Source organism: Cebus imitator, unplaced genomic scaffold, assembly GCF_001604975.1.
Source record: "Cebus imitator isolate Cc_AM_T3 unplaced genomic scaffold, Cebus_imitator-1.0 Scaffold51, whole genome shotgun sequence".
NCBI lineage: Eukaryota > Metazoa > Chordata > Mammalia > Primates > Cebidae > Cebus > Cebus imitator.
The window spans coordinates 5,999,691-6,026,275 of NW_016107366.1; the positions used below are offsets into that span (position 1 = coordinate 5,999,691).

General features: G+C 35.3%; 1 protein-coding gene across 1 annotated transcript in view; it reads left to right on the forward strand.

The window, feature by feature from the left end:
- Positions 1-26,585, forward strand: part of ERP44 (endoplasmic reticulum protein 44) — a 91,668-nt gene that overhangs the window by 9,513 nt on the left and 55,570 nt on the right. Inside the window, exons 2-4 of the mRNA XM_017527803.2 lie at positions 16,620-16,692; positions 18,897-18,936; positions 24,174-24,289. Coding sequence (XP_017383292.1) covers positions 16,620-16,692; positions 18,897-18,936; positions 24,174-24,289 — 229 coding nt within the window. The remainder of the gene's footprint in view (positions 1-16,619; positions 16,693-18,896; positions 18,937-24,173; positions 24,290-26,585) is intronic.

Below are 26,585 nucleotides of genomic sequence, written 5' to 3' on the forward strand. Positions count from 1 at the left end.
GAGACGGGGTTTCACCATGTTGACCAGGATGGTCTCGATCTCTTGACCTCGTGATCCACCCGCCTCGGCCTCCCAAAGTGCTGGGATTACAGGCTTGAGCCACCGCGCCCGGCCTATTATATAAATTTTTTATACGAAAATTTTTTATATTTTGAAAAAAGCTTATGGAGGCAGTTATGTTTTGTTGTATAGTCCATTGATTTTAGAATTAAAGGAGATTAGGGTTTGAATCCTGTTCTACCATTAGTTTGGCCAAGTCACTCCACTTATTTGAATCTTATTAATTTAATAAATGGTTTCCCTTTTACTATATGCCAGAGACTGCAAAGTTCTTTTTTTTTTTTTTTTTCATTTATAAAATAGGGATAATATTCCTACTTCAGGTTCAGAGTTGCTGTGATGGTTTAAAGAGATAATATGCATGTTTGTGAACTGTAAATAGAAGATACTATTAGGTTAAAATATTTGTGCATACTTCAAACATATGTTTGTTATGTGGATTCTTTCCCCAGAAAGCTAGGTATGCAATATTTTTCCCTTTCAGGGAGAGTTGATCAATTATGGAAGTAGTTCTATAGTCTGGATTTCTAGGATAACTGACCATATTAGAAGGTAGAGTGACTTTAAAGCTAGAAGACCTGCTTCATTCCTAGCTCCCTTTCTTTTTAGCTGTTGCAGTAGTAGGTAAATTTCTTTATCTTTTTGAGTATCAATTTTTCTAAAAGTGAGAATAATCATCCTGCAAGGTTGTAAGATTAAGATATATATGAAGGACTTTGCATGATGTCTGGCATGTAGAAGATACTTGTTTGTAAGGTAATAGTAGAGAAAGAAAGGTTGTTAAATGAATGGAGTCATTGTGAAATGCAGAAAACACTTTAGAAGAGGGTAGTGCCTGTGCTGACCATCCTTCTCTGATTGTGTTATCTTTTGACCCTCTGAAATGAGTAAATGGGTGAGGCTTTTAATTTTAAAGTCTAAGTCTAAATATTAGTGGTTTCTTAAAGTCTTTATTAACTTGTCTCTTTCCTTTGGTAAGTTATGGCATAGTCTTATGAAAATAGTGACAAATATAATTATTATTGATAGAAATAAAAATCTAACAGGATATGCATTTCAGCTTTTAAATCAAAAGCAAATAAATTCCTGTAAGTGGTATAAATGAAAGTGAGGAAAAATGCTTTATGCCCTGCTGTTTGAAAGGTATCATTTGCTCCACATAGAAAAACATTGTTTCTATTACCTTGAACATTCAAAATCATTCAAAAAATATATCTCTGACTGTTGTAATTGGCTAGGTATTTGGAAAATGATGATGATTCTTTAGAAATATATAATCTTTCTTTAGTTGAATTTAGTAAGGGAAGAGTAGATTATACTGCAGATTTCTCGTTACTAAAAGAAAAAAATTCTGTTTAAGTGTGGAAGGGTTTTTTTTTTTTTTTTTTTTTTGAGAGGGAGTTTTGCTCTTGTTGCCCAGGCTGAAGTGCAGTGGCGTGATCTTGGCTCACTGCCGACTCCACCTCCGAGGTTCAAGCTTCCTAGGTAGCTGAGATTACAGGCATACACCACCATGCCCAGCTAATTTTCTATTTTTAGTAGAGACAAGGTTTCACCATGTTGGCCAGGCTGGTCTCGAACTCCTGATCTCAGGTGATCTACCTACCTTGGCCTCCCAAAGTGCTGGGATTATAGGCGTGAGCCACTACACCTGTCCAGTGTGGAAGTTTTCAAATTGCTAGTTAATGTAGTTTCATTTGCTCCTGTAAGCTTAACTTACATACACCATAGTTACCATAGTTCCATGGCCTGGAATATTGCTTCTATTGGAGTATGAAGTTTTTTACACAGAAGCAAATATAATATTTACTACTTTTAGTAAGTTTTGGCTCCTAAGCTTAATCTGTTTATAGACTTGATGAAAATGGGAGATTTAACAAATTTATTTAAATTTAGATACTATAATGAAGGTATTTGGTGAGAACCTGTTGGCAGATGAGATAGATTATGATGGATATTTTAATTTGGATCAAGAAAAGCTCATTATATGGTCTAGCTTTTCTGATTTAATTAATAGTCACACATATACCTCCCATTGGAAAGATGCAGAGTTGGTTAAAAGAGAAGGGTAAATTGAGTCTTCCAGTCTACAATATAAGTAAAATTATAAAGACTTCCTTGATACACACTAGTTATTGTCTTGAATAAAAAATGCTTTAAAATATATAATAGCATAAACCCTTAATAAATTTCGGTAGCTTTTAATTATGAGAGGTATCCGGTATCCTGTAGCAAAATAATCAGAGGGTTCTGTTTTTCTTCTTCATTTGTACCATGAGGCAAGAGAAACAACCTGCCTAGTATGACTGAAGTAGCTAATTGTGGTAAAGCTATTGTGTTTGTTGCCTTCACTTTTTGTGTTTGATGACTTTCTTAATTTACGTTATTTGGGGACTACCCATTTCTACAGTAGTATTTAGTGTCTCTAGATCATCTTTAGCTCTTCTGGTGCGAAATGGATTGTGGTATTTAAGAAAATAAGCAGAGAGCTTTTCCATAGTTCCATGAGATATGATTTTCTAAGGGCCTGTTGCTTATTTTTGAACATTACTTTGAAGCATTAGTTAATAAATATTCTGGAATATTGTAAAAGTAGGATGTTTTCTTAATGGCTTTAAATGCACTTTGTTCAGCTTGTTTAAATGGTTTTTAGTTTAAAGAAGGAACAGGGGTGTCTTCAGGGCACAATTTCTTTTAAGAGAAATAGGGACTCTTGTATTATTAGTTTACTAACCCATTGTCAGGTACTGAAGTAATTCATATCAGTCAGATATTTTAGCTAATTAAAACCAATACCATTAAAGCAAAACAAATTTGGTTGGAAATCATTTAAAAGTATACACAGTCATTCTCTTTATGTTTAGGTCCTGAAATGGTGTTTGTTAATGCCCTTGTGCATAAATCCAGAGTGGCACATCGTACAAGGGATGGTTAATTTTATCTGTTGGTGACAGGCAGAGTCAATGTGGTTTTGCTTGATTTGCATGTGTGAAAACTTTTAAGTGTACAGATAGAAAGACTAAATAGAAGAAGAGCCTGTTGTCTGACATACTGGAAGCTATCATACATGATTTAACTTTTTTTAAGTGACTATGATGTATTCCTTAGGTTGCAGTAGCTTCCTAATCACAAATTATAATATCCTTTGGTAAGTCTTCTCCTGTAAAACTCTTAGAGCATTTCATATTGTTTACTACCTCATTCTTCTCCGATACGCTGTTTTCTCTGGTTCTTTTATGCTCCAGTAGTTCCATCCATCTCTCTCTCTCTCTCTCTCTCTCTCTCTCTCTCTCTGTATATGGCTTTTTCTTTTTCTTTTGCTCTGGGTGGAGAAAGGGAAAAATATCTCCATTTAAGGGACAGAAGACAGTAAGGAGATAAATGTGGATATTCTCTAATGTACTATCTTAGAGCTTTTCTTCCTTCCTATTGCATCTTAATATCCAGACATTTTAATTCATATGTACTATTCAGTTTCACTATTGCATCTCTATAGGTTGGAGTAGCTGGGAATCTGCTACTGCTTTTATTAGTGACTTGGGCAGTGTTACTCTCTTGGTCCATTAGTCCTGGGTATAAAAAACTAATCAGTTTTATTATGTTACTTGCTTCACCATGTATGGTCAAAGGTATTATGTATAGAGTCACTAAACTCCTTGCTTTTCATGAGCGGTGAATCAGGAGTGTCAAATGCATTTATTTGCATAACTCTAAATAGTTCACACCAAGGACTATCAGTGTTCTCCACACTATTAGAGGTAGAGTCCTTAGCATTTTTGGGTCTAATCATATTAAGCAGCCAACTCTAGAAACCCCAAAACCAACAAAAGAACTCCATCCTTAATACTATGTTCCTCTAGAACTACTCCTGGTACCAAATCTGTATTAGTCAGTGCTCTCTAGACAGACTGAACTAATAGGAGATATACATAGATGGAGTTTATTAAGAAGTATTAACTCACATGGTCACAAGGTCCTACAATAGGCTATCTGCAAGCTGAGGAGCAAGGAAGCCAGTCAGTCCCAAAGCTGAAGAACTTGGAGTCTGATGCTTGAGGGCAGGAAGCATCCAGCGCTAGAGAAGGATATAGGTGGGGAGGCTTAACCAGTCTGGTTTTTTCATGTTTTTCTAAAAGACTGTTTATATCAGGAGCACGTCTACCAGGAGCTCTCGACCTGCAAGAAGGTTCCAACTTGGATAGCGGGGTGTGCGGAAGACAAAGAATGATAGACAGATGGAGTCTGGAGGGTTGAAAAGCATATGCTTTACCAACAACTTTATTTGTGCTCAGGGTCAGTATATATATCTTTTTTAGGTATGTGTCTACATGAGACAAAGGGGTACAGTTGAGGGAGTCTTAAAGTAGAAAAACCAACATCATAGGGTAAGAACAATGGAAAGGTCAGATACATAATTAACCGGAACAGGTAGTCACACTATGTTATTTAGGGGCAAGTCATTTATCTTCTAGAGAAAATCAGCAAAGTCGTAAAACATGACTTAGTAGAAAACTCAATTATCACATACGTAAAACATGTCTTAGTAGAAAACTCAATTATTGTACACAATGCATCTCATGACTGCAAGGCCATCTGTCGATTGCCCACAAGTTTAACTTTAACCTAAGTCTCTCTCTGTTCCTTCTTTCGGATAGCTCGACTCCCTCAACTGGAGACACTGTGTCTGGGCTCGAGCCCTCCGTATTGTGAGGCCCATTTTCAGGGGGCCTCACACGGGAGCGTTCCCCACATGTTTATATCCTGACCACCCCCGCAGCTGACTAGATGGTGCCCACCCAGATTAAGGGTGAGTGCCTTTCCCAATCCACTGACTCAAATGTTAATCTCCTTTGGCAGCACCCTCACAGACACACCCAGGATCAATATTTTGCATCCTTCAGTCCAATCAAGTTGCCACTCAGTATTAAGCATTACAGTGTTCATTGGAACTGCTGTAGTAATTTCACTTACTGATAAACAGAAAAATTATGCTCATCTCCATAATATATATGAATCCCAGCTAATTGAGACTTGCCTTTTTCTCCTTATAAAAATAGAATTCATTGGCAGATACTGTATATTTTGTATTCATTCTCTTAATTTAATTGTGAATTCATTTGTCACACTTTTGCTTGCTAGTTTGCACTAAGGCTGGCCAAGTATTTTTCTTAAGTCTCTTTGGAGATGAGAGGGCTTTAGAATTCTTGCATGTGGTTCTTTTGTCAAATTTGAGATCTAGTCCCCAAGCAAAGATTCAGAAAGTGCCTTCTATTCTAACTGCAAAGTAAATGTCATTCATGACCTCTACCAACTTTAGATAGACTTTTTTTTGGTGGTCTCGGGAGGCTGAGGTAGGGGAATCACTTGAACCCAGGAGGTAGAGGTTGCAGTGAGCCGAGATTGTGCCACTGCACTCTAGTCTGGAAAGACAGGGCAAGGCTCCATCTCAAAAAAAAAAAAAAAAAAAGAAAGAAAGAAAGGAAGGTGGCCTCAGACTTGTAGAATGTCGAAGAATGTATGAACTTTAACCTTATCTGGTTCAATCTGTTTGTCCTTTTGCAAACATTGTGAAATCTCTACTATATGTCAAGCACCTGATGTAGTCTTAAGGAAACGAATGAAAATGTAAACATACACCTTTTTGGCAATAGGAAAAAAAAAGCAAAAGGAAAGGCATTTCCACAGTGAAATAAACTTTTCTTTCTGACAGTGTTAGGTTTTGAAATGCAGGTTTATTATCATACAGAACATTGGACCAGAACATAGGACCAGAGCATTGTTACTACTTGCCATTGGTATATTTCATTGCCAAACGCATATGTGAATGGTCATGACTTCTCTTATGTATTTATATAGCTTTTTAATGTGAACGAATGTGGTTTTGCCTCTGTATTCATTTCCTAGGGTTACCAAAACAAATTAACACAAACTGGAGAACTTAAAGTTATTCTCTCACAGTTCTGGAGACCAAAAGTCTGAAATCAAAGTTCTGAAACTTTGCCTCTTTCAGTTCTGAAACTTTGCCTTCTTTGCCTCTTTCACTTCTAGTGGCACCTGGGATTCTTGGCTTATAGATGCATCGTTCTAGTCTCTACCTCCATCTTTATACCATCTTCTCTGTTTCTGTGACTTCTCTTAAGGACACCAGTGATTGGAGTTAGGACCCACACTGAATCCAGGATGATTCAGATCCTTAGCTATAATTATATCTACAAAGACACTATTTGCAAATAAGGTCACATTTGGAAGTTCCAGTGGACATGAATTTGGGGGTCCTTGGTTGACTCACTAGAGGCTCTATGGCCCTTTTGACCCTAAATCTGTATTTACATAGATTCCTAGGTAGAAAGAAATAAGCTCTGTGTGTGTGTGTGTGTGTGTGTGTGTGTGTGTGTGCGCGCGCGCGCGCGCAAGCACACACATCTCAAATGTTATTTAGCTTGTGTAGTAATAAAAATAGTGAATACTTTTGTTGCATTAAAAATATTTAGTAAAGTAACTATTTGCATTTATGGTGAAATAGGGAATAATAACTTTAAAATGATTGTGTCTTTTAAAAAATTAATTTTAATGATATATTTTAAAAATTAACTTCATTATTTTCTTATATCTGTCTCAAGCTTATATCTTTTTTAGATGGTTTAGAACATTTTCAAATGCTTCTACATGTAGACCTGTAAGCAGGTATAGGATAAGAGTAATATACATGATGTTGTTATGCAGTAGTTTGTATCCAAAAGGAAAATGTTAAGTAAAATAATGTTATTCAGCATGATAACCCAGTGGTCTTGAACGTTTTTGGCACCAGGGACTGGTTATATGGAAGACTGAGGGGGGTGGAGGACATAGTTTTGGGTTGAAACTGCGAATTAGTACTGGTATGTAGCCTGGAGGTTGGGTACCCCTGTGATAACCCACTTTGGACATTTGGCTTTAGTGAAATTTATCTTTTCAGAAAGATCGATCCCCAAAAGCCATAGCTTTTTAATGATGGAGTGTGTTGAAAAGCATGGATCATGGTTTTTTTAAGAGACTTCCAAAGGAGACTTTGTCTCCAAAATATTTTGAGCAGTACTGTTTGAATAAGGTATAATAGTCTTTAGAGCAGTATTTTTGGAAGTGCAGACTGGGATACATTAATGGGTTGTATTGGGGTTACGTTCAACATTAATTAAAAGGATAGGAATAGAAAATATTACTGTGGATTGAATGTAGTAAGGATAGGTAGTTTTGAAAAAACTTTTATTTGGGTTTCTGTTTACTGGACTACAGTTTAAAGTGTATTTCTTGCTGTGGATTATGGTCAAAAAAAGTTTGAACAGCCTCTGGTATTAGATGATAACACACATTTGGATATTAACTTCTTAGAGGTTAGTATGTGCAGTCTCACCTATTTAGAATATAATTGTAAATTTCTGTTGCTGTGTATTTGTGAAAAATGTGAGAATGATTTATTGTGAAACAGCTTTTAGTCCAGTAATGATTTTAATGTTTCTCTTCAATGGAATTCAGATTCCACTGAAATCAGGCATCTCAGCATCTCTACTGAATCTTAGAACATCAGAATCAAAAGCAGCCTTAGATTATTAGTTCAGTTTATTTATGGACAAATAGAAATCTGAGGTCAGGAGGTAGAGAGATGCATGCCTAAGGTTATATTGTGAGTGATAAAGCTGGTACCAAAACTTGTATCTCTTGATTCCCAACTCATAGACTGCAGAAGTTCAATTATAGTTTAATCATAATCTCAACTAATTGTATGTAACAATAATAAAAACAAGTTTTTACAAGAGTTCATGTTCAGAAATAAACAATGACTAATTGTTTAGTTTTTTTAAAAAAACTTGATCATGCATTACTTTTAAAATTCTCTTTGGGTATAGAATGTGAAATTTTTAATTTGAATCATGTAAGCATATACTCCCTTTGAAACTACTTGGGAAGTTTTGAGTTTGTTATAGGGGACTTATTTTTAAATCATGTGCCTCTTGGCTGAAATGCACTGTTACCAGATCCAAATCACCACTTAAAATTGCTTGCAATGTTTGTCAACTGCTTCATTAAAGCCCAAACGGGGTATATATTCAGTGGGCAATTTCAAAGAATCAGAATGAAGTTCAAACATTAGGAAATTAAGGACATCCTATACTCCATTATTTTAATTAATACATGTTATAAAAATCTAAAAATCAGAAGGAATCAAGGTTTTAAGGCTGTGGATAACTCAGGGACTTGGAAAATTGCCCTTCTTACCTCTAAGGTTGATTGATTGCCTCAAAACTGCAGAAGATAGAGAATTTTTTCTTTTTTTGAGTTATCTTCTTTTGTCTCTGCTTGTTGGTCTTATCTCTCTACCTCCCAAATTGTCTTGAGGATTAAAGTAAACAGTATATTCCTAATTGTGCCAAATGCTTATTTCTTCTTTCTGTATCTCCATCTCATAGCAAGTATAAAAGTGAAGACAGATGTGAGCAAAGGAGATAGATTCCTAAATTCAGATTTCCTTTTAGCACACCAAGGTCATTCTCTGATTAGCTTTTTGGTAAAAGTGCTTAGAAGGCTGAACTACTACATGGTAGTGATGAAGATCGACCTTAGTGACTCTTAATACATAAGAAAGCTTTGAGAGTGTCACTGGAGGTATTTTAGACCAAATGAGAGGCAAATCTGTTTGCTTTACAAAGCTAATTAAAACAGTATATGACAGATGGGGCAGCATTAAAGATTCTTTTAATCATTAATTAGTATAGGCATCTCAACAAGTATATGGCCTCTCAAGGACTAGTTCTGATTGATATTTAGAATTGGTTTGGTTAGAACAATATAATTTTTTTGAAGGCAGTTTTATAACTTTATTTGAGGTATTTGATGATCAGTAATTAGTTCTCATCCACATTGTCTGTGGATTTTTGAAAGTGGTAACAGGTACATAGGTAACCAAAGTATAAAGCTTATTTGTTGAATCTTCATCCGCATTAGGTTTTCTGGACAACCACACACAGATTCGGTATGGGACGTTCCTTATTCCTTTGGCCCAGACAGCGTTGTTGAGCCTGGTATCAGTGCACACATCTGGAGTTCTCATTTCCTTCATGGCAGATTTCCAAATCTCTTTGAATGTCTGAGGGGTATGCTTCTTGAAGCCCACTCCATGGATGCGCTTGTGAATGTTGATGGTGTATTCTTGGGTCACCACCTCATTGATGGCAGAATGGCCCGTTTTCTTCTCACCACTCTTCTTTGTGGGAGCCATTCTGCTGGGTCCAAGTTGGAAAAGAACAATATAATTTTTAAAATACAGATTTTTTTTTTTTTTTGAGACAGAGTTTTTCTCTTGTTGCCCAGGCTGGAGTGCAATGGCATGATCTCAGGTCACCGCAACCTTCGCCTCCCGGGTTCAATTGATTCTCCTGCCTCAGCATCCTGAGTAGCTAGGATTACAGGTGTCTGCAACCATGCCCAGACAATTTTTTGTATTTTTGGTAGAGATAGGGTTTCACCATGTTGGCCAGGCTTCTCTTGAACTCCTGATCTCAGGTAATCCGCCCCACCTCGGCCTTGCAAAGTGCTGGGATTACAGGTGTGAGCTACTGCACCTGGCTTAAAAATACAGATCTTTAAAGTAAGTAGTGGATTAATACTTTGCATGTATATAGTAATAGATTCATTAGGGGATTTGGTAATAAAAACATTTTTACCCAAGAATACACACAGTACTCTACTTAAGAATAAGAAACTAGGAAGTCTGAGAGTGATTCTGGAACTAAGTGAATGTGGAAAATAAGTAACCAAAGGTATGAACTAAGTGAATGTGGAGAATAAGTAAGTATGAAGCCTGTTTACTCACCCAAAAACAGTCAGGGCCGCGTGTTTAGTAATGAAATAAAGGCATTCTTTGACTTGTAGAAGATTATTTTCCTCATACTTTGCAGTGTAAAAATGTGTGTACCAACAACAACAGCTAGTGAAAGGGCTAAAGAATGTTACATGTTAGCTGGATGTGGTGGCATATGCCTGTAGTCTCAGCTACTTGGGAGGCTGAGGTGGGAGGATCACTAGAGCCCAGGAGGTAGAGGTTGCAGTGAGCAGAAATAATGCCACTGCCCTTCAGCCTCGGTGACAGAGCAAGACCTTGTCTCCAGAAAAAAAATTATATAATTTAGAGGTACCACAATCTGTTGAGTATAAACTTTGAAAAATTGTTTAACAGTTAAGTGAACACGTTGGTTTTTCCAATTTAGTATACCAGTACTATAGCTCACCAGCTATAGTATATTGCCTGTGTTCTTGTCCCTGCCTCACTTCTCTCTTCCTCCTTTATCTCCCAAATACCGACTCCTTGTACTTAACTTCTTGTCTTGGAGTCTACTTCTGGTTGGAGGCCAAATGAAGATAGGCTATCATTGTTTTCTGTAAAATTTCCTGTATTCTGATATGGCAGCTTGCATCTTCACTGTGTCATTTTATATGTTCCCCTGTAGCCAGTGTTTCTTATACACTAGTTTCTTGGGCTTGATTAGATTGAGATAACGTTCTAATTGTTTTTTAAGAATAACAAGTGGTGCTTTCTGTCTTATATTGCATCCCATCAAGAAGCAGAATACTTGGTTGTCCCACTTTTAGTGATGTTAAAAGATTGCTCAGTAACAGTGTTGATATATTCATTCTGCACTAAAATTAATTTAAAGCTTCATGAAAGCCTGGGCAAAAAGAGAGTACTGACATACAAGTAATCTCATTGTTTAAGGCCCAGCAGTTACCTTCTTTAGAGAATACATAATGACTTTGCAGGAATGATGGATGACGCTTAAATTAAAATATTTGAATGAGATAACCTTCTTTCTCTCTTTTATCTTTAATGTGAAAATGAAGTTTGTAAGATTAATTTAACCATGTACAACATTATGTTTTTCAATGTCTAGCATGTAGACACTGCGATGACTCAGTGAAGTATTTGTGGAGTGAGTAAGTGAACAAAAGATACCAACATGTATGTAGACTCTCTTAAGGTAACTTTCTCTCATAAAGTATCCTGGGTAAGAATTACAGTGCAGCATAAAGTAGAATGGTCACAATTCTTATCTTAACTTTTCTTCTAGTTCCCATGCTTTGTTAGTGATGCCATTGCTAGAAGTTTGAGTTTTAGAAAAGCAAAATGTGGTGATTTTAAGAGAATAATTTTTTCCACGCAGAAGTTGAGAAGTTCACCCCCAGCTCTGAAAAGCTTTTTATAACAAAAATATCCTCTTCAAAGGTCAGAGAAAAATATATTGTCTATTCCAGGTAAATTTGTTAATCCCATTTTTAAATACACTGAACGAAACACAGACAGTTGTTAATGGAAATTCATGTGTGATCAAATAACTAAAATTCAAGAAAAAGTATGAATTGCAACACATTTTGTTTCTTTTTATTTGTCCATGATTGTTTTTACTGGCCTTAATTTGAGATTAAGAATTTGTATTATCTATATCTGAACTTTTTGGGGGCAGGGAATTTGTTTTTCAAACATTTCTGCACCATATTTTGACTGACTTAATGAAGAAATCTTATAATTCTTCTAGTGTTTCTTTATAAATGCAGATTGGTTCTTACATGACCAAGATGGGTTGCATAGATGCTATAGGAAGGTTGTACTACTGAACAATTTAAGGGTTAAAGTAGCTTCTCAGTGTTATTCTATACTTAGTCCTGTTTTTCCCCTCTCTTTGAACTTCTAGTTCATTATAATGCTTCTGGGAATGTGAATAGTGTGAGATGTGCCTTGATTGATACCCAACTTCAAGGCCCTTTTAGTTCCTGTCAGCCTCAGCTTCTTTTCTCCAGGGACATTTCAACATCTCCCAGCTCCTTGAAGCCAACTGCAAACCTTTATACTTTTGTTGCCTGCCAGCTTAATGCAAAACTGAAAGTAAGAGTGGACTGATTGGAGTCAGAGAAGTGGCCCCCAGGGAAGAGAAGCAGCGTGGGTCCCAGGGCACTGGGACTACAGATGGTAGGCTGATTTGTCAATCTAGATTAGAAATGGAAGAGAGCTGTTGCCTGGTACATTGCTTATTTTTTGCTATAGGAGAGACATAGTTTGTAAATAAGGGGCTCTCAGAATCTCCCAACAGAAAGGCAAGTAAATGAAAGATTTAGCAAAAATACACTAAGCTTTTACAGCAGAATACCTAGCAGATGTACCACCAACTGAGAACACTATTGCCACAGGAAAATAAACATCCCTTATTGAAGCTTCTATTTTATGACAGTGATTTCGTGCTGAAATATCTGTTAAAGCTATTTTTTGAACAGAAGACAGTATACTTTAAAAAAAAATTAGCATCTATGTACCTCTCTAATAGGTTACAGATTCATTCTACATTTTTCTAAAAGCACAGCAATTTGCATGTCAATTCATTGTCACAAATGGGTCTTACTTGTACTTGTGTTCGTATTTGAGGACCAAAAACATTGTACAGTGTTTAAATTGAATTTACACACTTGCTCCTAGAGTAAAAAAATTGCTTTCCAAAACAGTGTTCCTGAACTTTAATGTGCATAGGAATCAACTGAGGATCTTATTAAAATGGAGCTTCTCATTCAGTAGGTCTGAGGTGGGAACTAGTATTCTCTATTGTTCACAAGCTTCTAGGTGATACCAGTGCAGCAGTTTCAGAGGCCACACTTTAAATATGAAGGTTTTAAGATATCGAGCTTTAAATAAACAAACTCACTAGAAATGCTTCTTGTTTTCTAAACTCATTAACTAAGATATTTTAAGACAAAACTTGACACCTAGCTAATGCCTCTATGGATTAGGAATCTTATTAACAGAAGTAATATTTGATAACCTCTTTACCTGATGTTTTATTAGCCTCTAGTCCTGAAAGTCTCAAATTATTCATTTTCATGACTGAATTAACAACCTTAAATTATAGCACCGTACAAAAAATGTTGAATTTTTATTCACTAATGTAATATAATTCTTACTCTGTTTTGTGGTAATTTATGGATGATTCTCTTCATTCTACTCCCCAGCTTTATTAGAGTATAATTTACAAAAATTGTATATATTTATGATGTACAGTGAGATATTTTGATATATGTATATATATTGTTAAATGATTCTGTCAAGCTAATTACCATATCTTTCACCCCATATACTTTTTTGTTGTTGTTGTGAGAATATTATCTAATCTCTTAGCTATTTTCAAGGATACAGTACAGTTATGCATGGCTTGATGATGGGGATATGTTCTGAGAAATGTACCATTAGGCAATTTTGTCATTGTGCAAACATCATAGAATATAATTACAGAAACCTAGATGGTATAGCCTACTACACACCTACTATCACCAAAAAATAATAGCCTATTACTTTTAGGTTACCTGTATAGGATGTTAATATAGTGTATATTGTAGGCAATTGAAATACAGTCTTAAAGATGCCACTTTGCTCTGCTTTCTTGGCAAGTAAATGAGCTAATAAACTGAAGAGAATGACAAAGTTGTAAAATACTTCCTAAGTTCATATCTATATATTTGTATATGTTGTCTAATAGTTCATCATTAGAGACTATATTCTTCATGACTATTAAGATCTATGAAAATTTCCGTATGTCTTTGTTTTGTTTTTAACATAAATTTAAAAGTTTTATTCAAGTCTAAATTGAAAAAAATTAATGATCCTTATCAAAAGCTTTATGGTCTGGAGTCATACTTCATTTTACTTAAGCGCTATAGTATTTGACACATGAAGTTGTTTCCCCAGGAGAATGTTGTTGCTGCCCAGGGCTGACATGAAAAGAAACAATTTGTCAGACTAGTGGAGCTTACTAACAGTTCAAATAAACAACCATCTTTCTCTTCATACTGCATATTAATAGAAATGTTAATGATAAGCTAACAGGAAACTGCCTTCATTACACCCTACAGGGAGCAGAGATTACTGGGTCAGAGACAGTTTTCTTGCTTTGGGCCCTCTTAACAAACACAACTGTTAGCAAAATACCGGTCTTACCATTTTCATATTTATTAGTACAGTGTTTTTAAATAGTTACCTGTTTAATACAACCAAATTGATCGTTGCCTCATTTTTGCCATTACTTAGCATGTAAATGTTTTTGCTATGTAAGTATTTCAAGGTAAAATGCAATTTCCGCCCCACCCCCGCCTTTAAAAAATTTTTTTTTTTGGTGAGACAGGGTCCTGTTCTGTCATCCATGCTGGAGTGTCGGTGGCACAATGATAGCCCACTGCAAACTCGAACTTTTGGGTTCAAGTAATCCAGTGGCCTCAGCCTCCCCAGTAGCTAGGACTACAGGCATCTGCCACTATGCCTGGCTAATTTTTAAGTTTTTTGTGGAGACAGGGTCTTGCTATGTTGCCTACGCTAGTCTTGAACTTCTGGCCTCAAGGGGTCCTCCTGCCTTGGCCTCCCAAAGTGCTGGAATTATAGGCGTAAGCCACTGTGCCCAGCTAGTAAAAAGCTATTAACTTTAGACTTTAAATATATATTCTCTTTACATATTTTGATAGATGATAACTAACTCTTCAAAAATACTTCAGAATAACCAGAAGAGTAGATTTGGAGTGTTCCCAACACAGAGAAATGATAGATGTTTCAGGAATGGGTATCCCACTTACCCTTATTGAGTTCTTTAATGACTGACTTTGATAATGCCAACTTCATTGTTCTATGATAATATTTTTCTGCCTTCTTGAGTTTTTCTTTAGCACACAAGTGTAAAATCTTGCTATTACCAATATTATTGAGTTCCATTGTTATCTAGAACTGGTCAGATGCTTATGAAGACAGGCTCTGTTATTAAGACATTGATAATACAGAGTAGAAAAGATTTCTTTTCTTACCCATCTCTAGGTTCCTATCTGAGACCCCTATAATAAAAGATAGATTAATAAGAGAAAAGCATCCATATTTATTTAATAGAAGTTTTACATGATATGGGAGCCTTCAGAAATTACAACCCAAAGAAGTGGGAAAAGCTTTATTTTTATGCATAGGTTGATGAAGAGTGGAAAGTTGTACCCACGTACAACTGGACAAAGGGGGTATGATCTAACAGTAATAAACTGGGAGAACTGTTAGTTCAGATTCTTCTTGGTGTCTCTGTGTCCTCAGAGATTGGGATGTTCCTTTTCTCAGGGTCTAGAGGATACATCTCTTAGAGGGGTCTTATGACCTACTTTAGAAGACTGTCAGAATTATTTTATGACCTGTTTTAGGGGAGAAGGGCAGAAGAAGGTCAAAGAGACCTTTTTGCTCCTGCCATTTTCTCAAATGCCAGTGTGCCATATTTTGGGGTAATGTGTCCTAAACCCCATCAATAGTAAGTAATGACTAGTGAGGGAAGTCTGGTCTTTCCAGTTAATGTTTGAGGCACTGAAATAATGAAATTGGTTATATAAGTCAGATATTTGGAGATTTGCAATTATTTAGCCTACTTTTAGGAGAGTGTAATTTATTGGTTGCTGACAGACATGATAGTTATTGGCTACACCATTATGGTAATTTAAAAAAATAAGACTCAGTGTTATCTTTAGGCCTTTCCTAAGAAAATAATAAATCTATAGAAATATTTTTAAAAATTAGCTGGGTTTATTAATATACTAACATCAGTGTCTCTCTTTATAGCATTTAGATTTAATTGTTGGTGAATTATAAAAGTTTTGAGTCTGTTACAAGTTCTGAAGTATTCAGGAAATGGGTGAGCAAAAGAGTAGTCTTCAGGACTTTGATCAGAGCCTGACGTTAGTTGTCATTCAGTAAAAAGCAGTGATTTAGTAAATGAATTTCTATACACAAACTCTATTTCAAACAAAAAACTCTCTAGTGAGCAAACACCAAGTGATTAAAGTTGGAAACTAAAAATACACTAAATTTTACTTTTTAAAATGAGGAAACATTTACTAGTTTAGTTTAAAATTTTATATTTTCTTTGTTTTGCAGATGAGAGGCTAAGATTTTCTTTGATAAACTTGAGCTTTGGATTTCAGGTTTATTAAAGGGGAAGCAAAACCATTCTTATTTTAGTAGCCTCTCATGTAACACATTGTTATCACCAGTAAGTGAAAATGATACTGGAAGGGCTTTTGGTTTATAACTTGCAAACATCTTTCTTGCATTCTTCATTATTTTCTTCTTAGAAACATGGCAGGATAGAATCAGCAAAGTTAGCTTTGGTTTTTATATTTATACCTTAAAAGCTGATAATCGCCTCACAAATTATTTCTTGTGATGCTATAAAGTTCTTGAAAATATTAATTTGAAAAGATATGTACATTATCAGGTTTCCTAATTGTTTAGAAGCAATTTATTTTGTGTATTTGAAAGTATATAAAGTTTTATTTGACCAATTTCTGGGCTTGAGAAGCTGATATTTCTTCTATTTCATTTATCTAGTAAAAGGTTAGACTAGGCAATAAAGATTAATTCAATTGATGGATAGTTTTTTAAAGAACAAGTGGAATCAACTTTATTTTTGGATTTTTTCCTTTTACATATTTGCCTTTTGTGGACACATTTATTAATTTCTCATTTTTTAAATTTTCAGGTAACTTGGGTTTTTACTCCTGTAACAACTGAAATAACAAGTCTTGATACAGAGAATATAGATGAAATTTTAAGTAAGTACCTCAATACTTTTAATGTGTACTCTTTCTTCTCTATGTAGAGTTAGTTTACATATACAAAAAGTAAAATCTCAGTTACCTAGCCCAGATGAAGAGCTTGCATTCTGATGAATTCCATGGCTTTCTGAATTATCAAACCATTTTTTGTTACTTTTAGTCTATTTTATTTGACTTGATATAGATATCATTCTTAACAATTCATGAAATGTTTTGATAAACCTGCTTAGAGGCCAATAGTTCTTACTGTGTTGTACTAAATGTAAATGACCTTAGGACACAGCCGAGACATTTTTTTTTTTCTTTTTTCCCTTTAATTAGATCGCCTGCTCTGATCTCTTTCATTGTCATTGGTCCAGTTAAGTTCAGTAAGTTTTTTTTATTTTTTATTTTAGAAAAAGCGTCTTGCTTTGTCACCCAGACTGGAGTGCAGTGGCATGACAATATTATTGATCACTCCATTCTTGACCCCCTGGGCTCAAGCAATCCTTTTTCCTCAGCCTTCCAAGTTAGCTAGGACTACAGGTGTGCTCCACTGCACCTTGCTAATTTTAAATGTTTCTTGTAGTGACATAGTCTTGCTATGTTGCCCAGGCTGGTCTTGAACTCCTGGCCTCAAGCAGTCCTCTTGTCTTTGCCTCCCAAAGTGATGGGATTACCGGCATGAGCAACCACACTTGGCCTAATAAGTTTTTTACTGAATGCTTTGTTTGCTGACAATGTGATTATAGATATAATTAAGGGAAACCATTTCTTGTTTTTTGAAAATAGTAAAGGAAAGGTGAAGATGTGGTTGATAGAAAATCACAACTGAGGAGCTTTAAGAAAATATACAGTTTGCATAAATGATTTTTTAACCCTCCGTTTTATGCACTGGTTTGCACATAACAAAATCAAAAGTAATAGAGGCAAAAGGAGTTACAGCATTCATTGAGTGTAATATATTATGTTTCTGGACTTTTAAATGCTAAAAGTCTATTCCTGTCTTATGGAGTCTCTTTAGAGAAGTGGTTTCCTAAACTTTAGCATGTATCAAAATCACCTGGAACACTTATGAATATCCATACTGCTAGGAAATTGCTAGGCCCTTACCTAAGAATTTGCATTTCTGTGAGTTCCCAGGTGATGTTTGTGTTTCTGGTCCACGAACCACAGTTTGTGAACCACTGCTTTACAGCAAATAAGCAAGCGGATAAAAAGTAACTTGAAGGTAAAAAGGGAAGAAAGGAATTGAAACTCACATGTGATTCTCATTTCTGTCATCTTTCAAATTCTAGAATATCTTTGTGTTTTATTTTCATGAGTTTAAGTTTCTCTGGTAAGGTTAGGCAAAAAGCACTACTTCTTTCTCATGTCTTTACATCCTGATATGCAAATAATGCTGTTATTTTTGCAGCAGGGAATAACTGTTGAATGGATGGGAACCAAAAAATCGATGTCTTGTGCAACACTATTGTAGATTACTTGTAACTAGGTGGGATATGTGAGGTTTAGAAATAACTTAGTTATACAGATCTTTTCTATTATGTGGGATTTTATTTGCAGAATTAGTTTTCAGTTATTTACGGATATGGAAGATCAAAAAATAAAAATGCAGATCATTCTACTTTACTTTTTATGATAGTAGCTTACTTGCCTTATCTGGACTTCATTTCCCATTTGCTTTAAATTCATTTAAGATGCAGTGAAGGAAGTCTGGTGTGATGGCTCATGCCTGTAATCCCAGCACTTTGGAAGGTTAAGGTGGAAGGTTGCTTGAGGCCAAGAGTTCGAGACCAGCCTGGGTAATATAACCAGATCCTGTCTCTACAAAAAATACAAAAATTAGCCAGGTGTGGTGGTGTGTGCCTGTAGTCCTAGCTACTTGGGAGGCTGAGGCAGGAGGATCACTTCAACCCAGGAGTTTGAGGCTGCAGTGAGTTTTCATGCCACTGCACTCCAGCCTGGGCAACAGTGAGACCCAGTCTCAAAAAAATAAAAGATGCAGTGAACTTTTAAAGATGAAGCATAGAGGCAGAAGAGAAAAAGTCTCCCATAAATTATATAAGCTGTCCATGACTCTAGGTTTCCAAGTGAGAGATAATTATTACTGTGTTTTTTTAAGTGGACCCTTATAATGGACAAGATCGTAATGAAACTGTATCTTTAATTGTGTCAAAATTATTACAAATAACTTATTTGGTTTTGTCTTTCAATTTCAGACAATGCTGATGTTGCTTTAGTAAATTTTTATGCTGACTGGTAAGTAATCTTATTATTTGGGTTTGTGTGTATTTGTTTTTACTTGCTAAAGGTTATTTTTTCTTTGCTAGACAGGGGAAGGGAAGGCTTTTTCTATTTCAAGACAGTATTCCATACATAAAGTCCTTTAAGGTTCATCCACAAAGAAAGCAGTTTAATTTTGTAAGGATTTCTGTTTTAAGAAAGAAATAGTGCTGATTCTGTTATCTCGTATCTTAAGAACAAGTAACATAAAACTCAAATATGACTCCTTCCACCCCTCCCCACGCAAAGGGAACACATACCGCAATTCTGTATTTGTCCTGACTGGAAGGAGGGTAGTGTTTGTAGGTCATTATTTGGGTAGGGCAAGTTTAGAAGGAAAAATAATGTTGACATTTAAAAATTTATACAATCTGCTGCCTCTTCTAGGGTACCTTTACTCCTTCCCCTGGCTGAATCAGAGTCTGTCTTTTGTGTTTATATAGTACTGTATGTACTATTTTTTTTTCTTACCAAATGTTTTGTTTTTTCTTATTTGTTTGTGCCCTAGCAAACAAACTTTGAGGGCAGAGATAATGGCTTTTCAGTATTCCCAGCATCTAGAACAATTTGGTGTATAGTTGATGTTACAGAATATGGCATGGAGACAGGAATAAGGGACATTTAGCTAGAAAGATTCTGAAACACTGGCATAATCTTTATTTCTAGACACTCTGTATCTTATCTGACCCATTAAGGCTTACTACCTACCATACTCCAGGCCACAGTCCTGTCATTTACTTAGAATTCATTACTCAGTCTCCTCATTTCTTTTCTGTGCCTCTAGTCTTACATATCTCCATTCTGTTCTCTACGATGAAAGCCAGAGTTCTTTTTCTTACAGTGTAAATAAGATTGGCTAACACCCCTTCTTAAAACCCTCAAAGGGTTTCCATTACCTTTGGGTTAAAGTTTAAATCCTTTACTTTGACCCAGAAGGCCCCTTACGAACTGGTCTCTTATTCCCTCTGCAGCTGTTATGTCTTACCTCTCCCCACTTCCACAATCTGTTCCAGTTATACTAAGCTTCTTCAATTCTTGTGAAATTCTGTGTTTTATCACTGGACTGCTAGGCATGATATTTCCCCTGCCCAGATGGATCATTCTTCTGTCGCCCACTTCTCTACTTAGTTAAGTCCTAATATTTCAAGTCTTAGATTAGATGCCATTTTCTCCAGGTCGTCTTCCTAGATCAATACATTTACTCCTACTCTTGACTCTGTTATTTCCTATAACACCCCATACTTACCTAATCATAACACTTGTAGGCTATAATCCAGTTGGTAACTCCCTACTACATTGTTTGCTTTGTGAAAATGGTTATTATAGTTTTACTTTTAACATTAATCCCCAAGCACTTTGCTTAATATGTGGCTAAGTACATAATATCTACAGAATGAATATATATGTGGTATGATTACTTAAAAGAACTTTAGTAAAAAGTTGAAGATACACAGAGAAAATGCTATTTATAAAATATGTGACAAAGGTAGCATTTTTCAAGGTAAATTAGGGTTGCCAAGATGTATTAATAGCCACAAAATTATTGGTAGAAGATTATGTAATCCAATCCATTTTAAAATAAGAAAACTGAGACCCAGGGGAGTGAAGTACTTTCCCAAGGTTACCTGACTAGATAATGTCTGAAGAAAAACTAGAATGACATTCTCCTGAGAGATTCTGTATGTTACAAGAAATTCTATATGTTGAAAAAGCTGAATTAGAAACATGGACTAGGTTATTTGGGAAAACATTACCTAAAGAATATCTTCTTAATGAGTTAATACTCTTTTATACAACTGAAAGACCTGGGTAATTGGCTGTAGGACATAGACTTATACTGTGCAGTTTCATAGTCTAGACTCTGAGTTCCCCCTGGAAGTTAGGGATTTGACACCGTTTAATAATTCTCTAATAGAGGTGCTTAAAAATACTGCTACTCCTCGAGTAATACCATAGTAGGTGGTTAATAATGCTGTTTTGTGCCAGACTATTTTTTAAAAGTTATTTATGGGTACATAGTAGGTATATATATTTATGGAGTACATGAGATACTTTGATAGAGGTGTACAGTGTATAATAATCACATGGTTGGACATGGTGGCTCACGCCTATAATCCCAGCACTTCTGGGAGGCCAAGGGGGGTGGATCATGAGGTCAAGAGATTGAGACCATCCTGGCCAACATGGTGAAACCCCAGCTCTCCTAAAATACACAAAAATTAGCTAGGCGTGGTGGTGCCTGCCTGTAGTCCCAGCTACTCGGCAGGCTGAGGCAGGAGAATGTCTTGAACTCAGGAGGCAGAGGTTGCAGTGAGCCAAGATTGCACCATTATACTTCAGCCTGGGTGACAGAGCGAGACTCTGTCTAAAATAAATAAATAAATAAATAAATAAATAAAAATAATAATTACATCAGGGTAAATGGGGTATTCATCACTTCAAGGATTCATCATTTCTTATGTTACAAATATTCCAGTTATACTCTTTTAGTTATTTTAAAATGTATAATAAATTTCTGTTTATTGTAGTCACCCTACTAGATCTTATTCATTCTAACTATATTTTTGTACCCATTAACCATTCCCATCCAGACTCTTTACATACGTTGTTTTTAATGCTCAGAACCACTCTGCAGGTAGGTATTATAATTTCCATTTTAGGTTGAGGAATTGAGGCTCAGAAAGGTCATATGGCTAGTAAGTGGTGGAACTGGGATTTAAATTCAGGTATGTCTGACTGCAAAGTTCATTTTTTTTCTCTAACTAGATCATATTAGTAGTGCCCTCAAAATGTCTCTGCAAAGATTATCTATTTGGTAGATTTCTTAAGGATTGATTTAAGCACTAGGTTGGAGATTAGGTTTAGATAACCCTTAGGCCCTTTTAACAGATCCATTGCTTTTGTGGTGTTCCTTTTGTTCCTTTTATAAATGTATCATTTCCATGTGTATGGATACATGTGTATGAAGGTACAGTAATATTGGAATTCAACTTTTATTTCATTTTCCCTTCTTACCTTTTGGTACAGGTTGAATATCCCTTATCTGAAATACTTGGGACCAGAAGTGTTTCAGATTTTGGAATTTTTCAGATTTGGGAATATTTGCCTTATATACTGGCTTAGCATCTCCAACCCCAAAAATATGAAATCCACAATGCTTCAATGAACATTTCCCTTGAGCATCTTGTCAGCCCTCAAACTGTTTTAGATTTTCAAACATTTTGAATATTCGGATTAGGGGCATTCAACTTGTATTAAGACAGGTCCTATTTTAAACATAAACCATGCTTAAATACTGGATAGCAAACTGGACAATCTAGAGAAAAGAAACCCTTGATGTGTTTTTTTACGTTGCCCTTAAGCCAAAAAGAGGCTTGCCCACTCATTCTTTACTATGTCAGATCTAAATTTTTCAAGAAACCATTAATCAGCCCCTACTCCTTGCCTCTCTTGCCCTCAAGCTACCTTATTTTCAGCAAACCGTAAGAACCCATAAACCTGGGGTCCTAGCTGCTCCACTTCCTCCATTCTATCAATTTATTCATTTAACACACATATATGAAATGCTTATTAGAATACGTAGTCAAATAAGACACAGTCCATGATGTCCACAGACCCCACCCACTTATCCCTGATGGGAGAGATTTAAGAATTCTAAAAGAGGAAAGAGCCACTTGAAAGCAAGAGATTGAAGATACAGATGTGTCTCCTTGATATATTCTAGGACATCTCCTTAGGAAGTCGGGTGAGTGGGCTAGAAGAGATATATACAAGAAGAAATAGGGAGGAATAATGTTTGCATCCTTTCACAGGCTTTCTAATATTTTTATTGCATTATAGCTAATACATATGACCTAATTACGTGTGGATTAAACTGTTCACTGGCATCATATAAGTAAATTTGGTGGAAAATGGCTCTGGAAGCAAGAGTAGCAATTTGTTTGTTTACATATCCTTAATACTTCTGTAAGACAATGGCCATTGTAACGCAGCTGGTTATTTGCTGATTCTGATTCTTCCCCTTCTTACTGGGTCCCTTTAATGACCTACAACATAGTCATGCACAACATAATGATGTTTAGGTCAATGACATAAGTCACATAAGATTATATAATACTGTATTTTTACTGTACCTTTTCTGTGTTTAGATACGTTTAGATACAAAAATGCTATTGTGTTACAATTGCCTACAGTAATTAGTATATTAATGTGGTACAGGTTTGTAGCCTAGGAGCAATAGGAGGCTATATACCATATAGTATAGGTGCGTGCTAGGCTATATTGTCTAGGTTCATGTAAATATACTTTATGATGTTCACACAGTGAAGAAATCGCCTAATGGTTTCTCAGAGTGTATCCCTGTCATTAAACACCACATGACTGTGTTTGTCAAATGTTTGGCTTGATTAACGGATAGTTAGAAGTAACAAGTTAACAGTAATATTGTGGGGCTTGTGCATTGTCTTTAAAGTAAAAGAAAAAAGAAAATATAGACAGGAAGTCTTGATTAGGATTTAAAATATTTGCTTCTGGACTTACTGTATTTAGTATGTTTATAGATATAAAAGCCCATTTTAACAAAGGATAAATTTTGAGGGGAAATAGTTCATTAAATACCATAGATTCTTTTAATGTAACTTATTTAGTATGCTAACTTGCCTATGAGATTGATAGAACTAGCCAAGTGGACCAGTCTAATATTTGTAATACAGTTAAAAGATTTTATTCAGTAGTCTAAATTATTTTGAGATGGGAGGATTGCTTGAGCCCTGGAGGTGGAGGGTGCAGTGAGCTGAGATTGTGCCCCTGTCCTCCATTAAAAATTAATAAAATAGAGAAAGCCAATTTCTTTTATACATGTTCAAGTTTCAGTAGTTATAAATCCTAATAGTACTTCTTAGAGGGCTTATTTCAGACTTGTTTTATGACCTCTGCAAGAGATCCTGAGCTGTGTCCTTCATAATACTGGCAGTTACCTTAAGATGAATAAAACCAAAATCTATTAGACATTCTTAGAATCTGTATACAATCTTTGAATTCAACATTGTCTTCATCTCCATTGAATGACATAGGTGTCCTTGATTAAATCAAGTGTGTGATCATCTCACAAAGTTGTTTACTGTACCTATATCAAATGTCAATGGGTGATAACTGAAGTAAGATTTTATTACTTCTGCTTTTCATTTCTAATTGGCATCCTTCTCTGTGTATAGGTGTCGTTTCAGTCAGATGTTGCATCCAATTTTTGAGGAAGCTTCCGATGTCATTAAGGAAGAATTTCCAAATGAAAATCAAGTAGTGTTTGCCAGAGTTGATTGTGATCAGCACTGTAAGTACCTCAACAAGAAGTCTAGAAGAAACTGTCCCATCCCACACACAGGCCCACAAACACATTTTTCTTTTCTTTTTTTAAAAATGCTTTACTTTAAATGCAGAACCAAAAAGGTTCTAGTGACCTTGGTTAAATTGTTACGATTTAATTTTTATGTACTTATAACACTACTTTCCATTTTGCTTGTGTGATAGTTTTTTTTGTTGTTATTTAAAAAATTACAATAGGTCAAGCATAGGGATCAAAAGTAGCAATGTTTTCTACCAAAGCAAATACCAAAATCAGTAAATGAAATTGAAATATAGTAATAGAAGAAAAATGGATTTCTATTAGTTTTAGAATCATGTGAAAATACCATTTATAGTCATTTCAAATAAGATAGTCTCAGATTTTTGTGTGTTTCTGTTTTTTAAAGATTCTGTGAAGGTTAGTTTAGACTATTTTTGAGGTCTAATTAACTGTAGCAACTGATTATAATTATTAGGAGTTTTAAGAAACTGAGCTTAGACTCTTAAAATCCAACCTCTTGCATTTTGCTTGTCCCAGCGGAGCATTCTCTATAAAATCATCATGGTCTTTTGTATACATGACAGATTTCTCTAACTTGAGCTAGTGATCTTGCCATTGGTGTTTCTTCCTGTGTGGTCCCATTATACTTGAACTTTCTTCTCTCATTGTACTAAAGTCATTGTATTTGGTAGTTCTGGTTCATTGTGTCTTAGTTGTTTTATCAGCTGCATTGTCTGTTCATCAAGGCAGGAATTTTTTTTTCTTCTTTTTTAATGCTCACTTTTAAGAGGAGACCAAACAATTAACTAATCTCTGTGTCTCAAGCATCTGACAGTTACAGACTGCTCACAAAAACCTTTTGCATTTAGTTATTGGTAAGTTGGCGTGAATACAGAACTGTTTCCCATTCTTCAAATTTTCTATTTTTTGTACTTAACCTACTGATTAAAATTAGTATGTGTGTATACACACATAACTTTTCATTTTACTGATGAGAAATGGATATGAAATGGCTTAATCAATGTTACACAACTCACTGTCTAGTCAAGCCAGAATTTGAATTCTGATCTGACTAGATGCCTTCATTTGCTTTTTTCTGATCAAACATTTTGGAAATTATCGATAGAGCTTTATGCTAGGCAGAAAGGCATTTTTCAACAGTAAATCATTTCACAGTCTTCTAAGCCAGACTGCATATTTCTGTCTGCTGAGATTCATTACTAGATAGGATAACGGGAACAATAAAAAGTTGTCAATAAAGGCATGGGTACATTTTCACATTGCTTTCCAGATCTTTTCTCCAACCTTTTATTGACAGAGAACATGATGTTTTTGGTGTGGGTTCTCATTTCAAACCTTTCTATTCTTTAGGTATTTAATTAGATGTTACCGTATAGATAAGAGTCCCTATTTTTACTGAATTTGAACCATAAAATTGTAACGCTCTAAAGCTTACAGTCATTGGGAAGAAAACTTAATACTTATGTCCTTGAACCATAAATATCATTTATTCCATCTTTTAAACAGATAACTTTTGAAGAAAATCTGACATCATTGCTAGTAAGCTTTCTTTTTGTGGGAGCAAATTACAACAGTTCAGATGCTTTTCAATCCACCGGAAAGTTATCTGAGGTATTATGCATCTCTCTGAATATTTTTTCTCTTCTATGTAATTCTTCACTTTTAAAGAAATGATGTTATGAAATCTTTATTGATTAATGTATTTACATTCTCCACAGTCTCTTTAGAAATTGTAAGACAAACTGTACTTTTGTTCAGCTCATATGTGCCAGTTAGATTGTAGAGGTTTTGAATTGGAAGAACCTTAAGAATTGTGTGTTCTGAAAAGAAATGCCTTTTAGGCAGATTATTCTGTGGTCGAATTTTTTTTTTCTAACCATTTAAACAACTTTATAAACTCATATACCTATCAGTGCTTTGAAAAATAGATTGTTCAATCCTAAAGCAGCTTTTTAAAAGAGATGTATTGAGATATAATTGACATGTAATACATAAATTTAAATTATATAATTTAATAGGTTTTGATACATGTATATATCCATGAAACCATCACTACAATCAAGATATTGAGCGTATTTGTCATTCCCCAAAATTTTCCTTGTGTCCCTTTTTGGTCCCTGTCTATTGCCTCTACTCCCCATCTCCATCATCCTTACAGACCAACTACTTTCCATCACTATAGATTAGTTTGCATTTCCTAGAATTTTATATAAGTGAATCGTACAGTATGAAGTTTTTTTTTTCTTTTGGTCTGGTTTTTTTT